The 6,618-nt window shown below is 38.5% G+C and overlaps 1 protein-coding gene across 1 annotated transcript in view; it reads left to right on the plus strand.

Annotated features, from left to right (window-relative positions):
• The first annotated feature begins 315 nt into the window (after positions 1–315).
• LOC106815171 (phosphoenolpyruvate carboxykinase, cytosolic [GTP]-like) overlaps positions 316–6,618 on the plus strand; it is a 19,103-nt gene continuing 12,800 nt past the window's right edge. Inside the window, exons 1-2 of the mRNA XM_014819603.1 lie at positions 316–459; positions 749–892. Of these exons, the coding sequence (XP_014675089.1) occupies positions 431–459; positions 749–892 (173 nt within the window). The 5' untranslated portion in view covers positions 316–430. The remainder of the gene's footprint in view (positions 460–748; positions 893–6,618) is intronic.

Consider the following 6,618-nt stretch of genomic DNA (forward strand, 5'->3'; position numbering starts at 1 on the left):
AATTTATGTCCTGCAATTAATTTGGCTTCGGCTTGCCATAGATGTGTTTATAATTCTCCCACGGCTTTCCGCGGAAGACCTGTTTGCATTCCTTCTGGAAATTCCTGAATTTGTCCTATTGTGGTTTATTTTGGATCAGACATCAATGGCACCATAAACATAGAATCGAAGATATAGACAGAATCAATATTATTCAATTATTATTAATCAATATCATTATTCAATATTTATGAGGAACTTGTGCCAACTTTACAACCGCGCATGGCTGTAGAAATATTTGCGCATGAAATGTACTCGGTGAGGCATTTCGATGTTACACTCCTGATCAGCTGATACCTTGCGGTCTCCATTCGTCTTTGCACGTTGAAGGACGTAGTGTACGTTTTACCTCTTTATATTTTTGGATTAGTTTCTTGAACAAGGTGTCACCATGGGGCTCATAGGACATCAATTACTGAGGTACAAATAACTTATTGTTACTGTATAGGTAGTATTGAACATAAAGTGCATCAGTTATCCTAGGCCTAACCTCTGTTTTTCATTCGGCTTTCTCAATTTCTTTGTGGATTTAAATTCATCTTTTCGTTTTATTACGTAATTTTGTCCAATGTGGTTGAGTTGCACTTGTTAGTGATGATACAGAGTCATGCAGTTACCATACGTTGGCATGACAACTGCAATAGTTTCAGAGCATATTATTATAATAATATGCTATTTCATATTCGTACGTTTTATCTTTCACTTTCAGGTCGTACCCTCTATTGCAGGCCTTTGCCAAAGCCGGCATGGCAAACAGGTTGTTGGTCCAGAACGTGCGGTGCATCACTGTTATTCACGGTGACATTAACAAACTCTCAGTTAAAGTAAAGAAGTTTGTTGAAGATGGAGTAAGGTAGGCCTAACTAACAATAAGTAACATGTTGTAACTTGTAAATGCATTGAATATGATCATGTGCTATATCTATCACATTAATTATGTATTGTGACCTTTCATTCTAATATATGTATCATTGTATACTGAATGTAAATATGTCTTATGCACAAATAAATTATTTGAATCTTGAATCTTGAATCTTGATCATGTAAAATCTTATTTTGTGTTGTCTATCTCATTCGAGTAATTGTTTCAAACAGATTTCCTGGCTGTTCTCATATTTTGTATCCATATTTTAGTTCTCATATTTTAAGTTTAGTTTCTTTGTTTCTGTCATTCCGTATTGGAATTCTCTTCCTTCATCTTTGGTAAATTGCAAATTTGCAACTTTTTCCAATGCAATCCACAGTGTTGATCTATTGATTTCTCTCGCCCTCTTTTGTTATAGGATAAATCCAATCCATGATAGGCTACATGGTTCGCACAGTCTTTGAAAAGTCCTTGAATTTGAGGGGAGTCTAGGGTTCTCCCTACGTTGCGCAAACGGGGCGCGCGCGCGCCCCGTTTGGGGAAACTCCCCCCTGTTTCAATCGTTGCGCCCCGTTTAAATTACCTCCGCCCCGATTAAATTCCACCACAATAAAAGTTTGACAGCGCGGGAATCGATCGTCAAGAATTCCCATTCGACCAGGACGACCGACGCGTGTATTTTTACCGTACCACGCATGCACTGCAGACCATACACAAGTACAAACAGTTAACCTGGCCCGAACCCAACACTAACTGTACACTGACTCAGCTATCTTATATATACAAGAACCCCAGATACCGTCTATGGTGTGGTGGCGATTTTACGCATTAATTAGTGGTACGGTTAAAAAACACCCCCCAACCCCCCTAGTTCTCCCTTCCCCCCAGACATGTTAGAAGCGTTATATACAGGAGTGTAGAGGTACATGCAGGATAAGAAAATGGGTTAAAATAATCGGCTAGTAAGCTTGTTTCTGTGTATAACGCGATAAAGTCTGATAAAAGTCCTGAATTCCGCTAAAAGTCCTGAAAGTCTGAAAATCCTTGGAAAATTCAGTCTCGTACGAACCATGGCTAATCCAAGTGAGACAAAAAGACGGAGTGGTGATTTTTCCTGTATGCCTTAGGCTCTACCAGCAAAAGCCCCTTCACTCCTGCTATAAGGAGCTGAGCAGGACCAGGCCACACTGAGACACTAATAGTGTCCCAGTGAACATACTTGGCATACACGTCAGCGATGCTGATCTGTATGACTATAATTAATTGACATGATCACTTGCTCTACAAGCCTAAAATTTCCGAATTTTCTCTACACCAACAAAGACCCTGTTTTCTAAATCCTTAGAAAGCTCCTTATTGTATCTTCAGCTGCATAAGCTTTCAAATAAATATTACAAGCAAAAAGGCACTCTAAATATAACTATCGCGACGCACGACAAGTCAAAGAGCAGAACATTGGGTGCGTTGATTTCAGTTTGTGTAAGCCAACAACATACACATCGGATGGCAGGATCAGAGAAGAACACATCATAACATCCTTACAAACGCATGGTCAAAAACGAAGAAATAAAACGGTAAGTATTGAAAAGTAGCTGAGCACTGTCTCAGAGGGCCTGATCTTCTGAACACAGGGCTTCCCACAGCCACTGAGAGTTTGCTTTGTCCTGAACCCCATAAGTTGCATTTTCATGAAGTCCTTGGAATATGATTTTACTATCGAAGTCCTGAACGCATTTTGACCTAAAAATAAAAACAAACCTTCATGCTGCTTATCTGACTGACCCTATTCCAAGTCTCAAATCCAGATAAAAAAGAAATGACCAGGCAATCAAATTCACCACGCCATTGCTACCAAAATAATCCAATCACCCAATCAATCCTCAATCTAATCCAAAATCACGGCCCATTGCCTACTCTACAAAATAGTCTATTTGTCGCCTGATACGTGCGTGTATGGTAGGGGAGGGGTCAGCTCAGAATAAATCATCAATTTCTAATAAGTATATTGCGTTGATGTAATAGTTTCAGATGTGTGCTGCACAAGGTAATTGTGTGATTTGGGTAGGAACATATACACTGAGTAAATAAATAAAAAATGGCTAAATAGTCACAAAGTTAAAGGTACCGTGACTCTAGGCTAGGTATTCAGTAATTTACGTAAAATTAACGCTCCAATCAAAAAGTCATGTCAATCACCATAGAATATTATTAAAAAATGTTTAAAACTAACGACAACAGTTGAACAACCGATGTGCGCCAAGCGAGATAAGAGCCGTGAAAATCTGGTATTTTCGCCGAAAACCGACTCGAGATCACTGTTTACTGCGACTGTCTCTCGCTTTGAGATAACTTCGGGAAACCTCGCGTGTTTTTGTCAATGATTGACAAATGGAATGAATGACGTCTGTTATTGATTGCCATAGTGATGACCTCCACCTGTGCCCACCTCACGCTAGATGTATAGTAAACTCTGTAGTACTGACGTGAGTCAGCGCTACCATGGCGCTACACAGCGGCGACCGGAAGCAATACACTGGCTGCAAAGCGAGAAAGGGTCGCAGTAAACAGTGATCTCGAGTCGGTTTTCGGCGAAAATGCCAGATTTTCACCGCTCATTATCTCAGCGTAGGAGCATCGTAGGGACAAGTGGTTTGTTTTATATTAGCAAGGTAGGACAGCTGATCAATAATACTGCAAAGAATCGTCAAAATAAAACGAGTAAAGTTTCTTAATTCGACCAATACTGCAACATGGTTTCAGCCTTTTACCGTTGTACGCTTTCCTTCTTTATACGCTCTTGATATAATTGCACTTTTGTGATTAGCCCTCGGTCTGTAACGTGCAAAATATTTTGCCAAATGCGCAACTTTTCAGGGTGGCAGCACGGTCGCGGGTGTCATGTCAGCACCCAAAAATGAAGATTTCGAAATTCAATGTTGTTTTATGGCAAACGTGAATACGTAATTATAGATATTTATAGGTATGTGGCATGTGCTATTATTTATAAATCTACTATCAAAATATACTCTCAAATCTAGAGTAAAGTATTCCTTTAATATTATTTGTTTGTTATAATATGTAAAGATTTTGGATAAGGAGAACATGTATGGCCCTTGATTGTTTCTTCTGTGGGTTGGAGGCTGAAGAAGATCTTTAATTTTACCAGCTTAACAAATATTATTAGCAAGACATTTATGGAGAATTAATTAAAGTAGTGCTCACATTGAACTAGGCTGTGAAACAATTATTTTAACTTTATATATGAATCTATAGTATATATGATGACTCTAAAAAGCTAAAACTACATGTCACTGATTGTCCTAGAAAAAAACATATATATGTCCTTGAAATGTTCTTGAAAAGTCCTTGAAAAATATATTCATCATGGGTTGGAGGCTGAAGAAGATCTTTAATTTTACCAGCTTAACAAATACTATTAGCAAGACATTTATGGAGAATTAATTAAAGTAGTGCTCACATTGAACTAGGGTGTGAAACAATTATTTTTACTTTATATATGAATCTATGGTATATATGATGACTCTAAAAAGCTAAAACTACATGTCACTGATTGTCCTAGAAAAAAACATATGTCCTTGAAATGTTCTTGAAAAGTCCTTGAAAAATATATTCATACTTGTGGGAACACTGTAAAAGAAAGCATTTGTATTTTTCAACAGTATACAAATGCTTTCTTTTACAGTGTTCCCACAAGTATGAATATATTTTTCAAGGACTTTTCAAGAACATTTCAAGGACATATATGTTTTTTATATATATATGCAGTATAAAATATGACTGCTTATTACCAAATTACTTCAAAATGCCTGTTGGCAGTACTTCTAAAATTTCCACAGTCCAATTAAACAGGTCTGTTCATATTATTATATATAAATTTTAGAAGTACTGCCAACAGGCATTTTGAAGTAATTTGGTAATAAGCAGTCATATTTTATACTGCATAAATCTTTTGCCCAGGGGTGTGTTGCTGAGCAGTACTGTAATAGGAGTCATCCTAATATCACCGCAGCAACAGTTGCGGGAGCTCATATATATTCCTGCTCATCATAAAAAGCATGGTGTCTTATGATACCACAGCCTATATTTTGCATTAGATGTCACTTATGTGCTCTACATTTATATCTATCCACATGCTGTGTAAACAAATATAGCTGTTTACTCGGTCATGCACAGACACTAGTAAAATCTACTAATTAATGTGCCAGCTTGGAATAGATCGTTTGTTTCTACAGGTATGCTAATCTAATAAAACTAATCGAAATTTATATCCTTGTCTTCACTGGGCACCATGGTGTCCTGGGTATTACAAGTTCTTGCACGTACGGTTTCCTGCCCCAGGCTCCATTTATAACCATGTGTAACCCGGTTACGTGCACTACAAGGCAATAACAGCTCCAGGATCCCAGTGTGTATCCTTGAACTTTCGTTAGCTCTGGGTGTCGTATACGGTTTGCTGAGGTGTATAAATATAGTGTTGTCACGTGATCTGGGTGCTTGGCCTAAAAGTATAGCAGGGTTTGAAATGCATGCCATCCCGATGATCGAAGTATTTGTCTGTACACAACGTGTGTACTGGTCTTTTAGCGTAACAGAAGTAGTTGCATTGCACTGAAAGTGACAGCAGTAACAGGCCGTAATAAATAATGCAAATAAAATGATTGTTTAAGATCTTATTGCTGTTTCATCAATAATGAACTATTACATATTCCACTTATTTAACTTTAAGGTCAAGATAGGAGCGTTTCCCTATAAATATATTAAAATAAAAGTTAGGTTAGGTAGTTTAAAATTGAAATGTTAGGTTAGATAAGATACCCTTTGTCTTTCCTATTTAGTGACATAATTATATTCTTATAAAATTTAAAAAAGAATACATTCATAGTATGAATTTTAATTTTTAAGTTATCAGAGATATACGATTGCTCTACAAAGTAGAAATTGCTAGAAGCCCGTAGTCAGGTATATATAGTGTGTTTTGCAGCACAGGAAAATGGGATTGTCAGCTGCCCAAATAATTGTAGGAAATTTCTGTATCTCATGATCTGAATTGTTGGTGTACACACATTGAATTGTAACCTCATGTTACCTTGCAGCTGGCTAACCCTTACAGACCCAGCCGATGTGGCCCGTGTTGAGAGCAAAACCTTTGTAGTGACACCTGCACAGCGTGACGCTGATCACAATTAAGTAAAACCCTTCTAAAACAAACTGTCTGGGGGGCAAGGACGGTAAACTACGGGGGGTTGCGGGGCGTGTTTTTTAACCGTACCACTAATTAATGCGTAAAATCGCCACCACACATAGACGGTATTTGGGTCTTGTATATTATAAGATAGCCGAGTCGTTGTACAGTTAGTGTTGGTTCGGGCCAGTTAAATGTTTGTACTTGTGTATGGTCTGCAGTGCATGCGTGGTACGGTAATAAATACACGCGTCGGTCGTCCTGGTCGAATGGATTCTGACGATCGATTCCCGCGCGCTGTCAACTTTTTATTGTGGTGGAATTTAATCGGGGCGGAGGTAATTTAAACGGGCGCAACGATTGTGAAACAGGGGGGAGTTTCCCCCAAACGGACGCGCGGTGGAGCGCGCCCCGTTTTGCGCACGTAGGCAGAACCGCTAGACTCCCTCACAATTCAGGACTTTTTCAAAAGACTGTCCGAAACCATGTAGCCTATCTATGGATTGGATTT

The sequence above is a fragment of the Priapulus caudatus genome, unplaced genomic scaffold, assembly GCF_000485595.1.
Source record: "Priapulus caudatus unplaced genomic scaffold, Priapulus_caudatus-5.0.1 Scaffold1055, whole genome shotgun sequence".
NCBI lineage: Eukaryota > Metazoa > Priapulida > Priapulimorpha > Priapulimorphida > Priapulidae > Priapulus > Priapulus caudatus.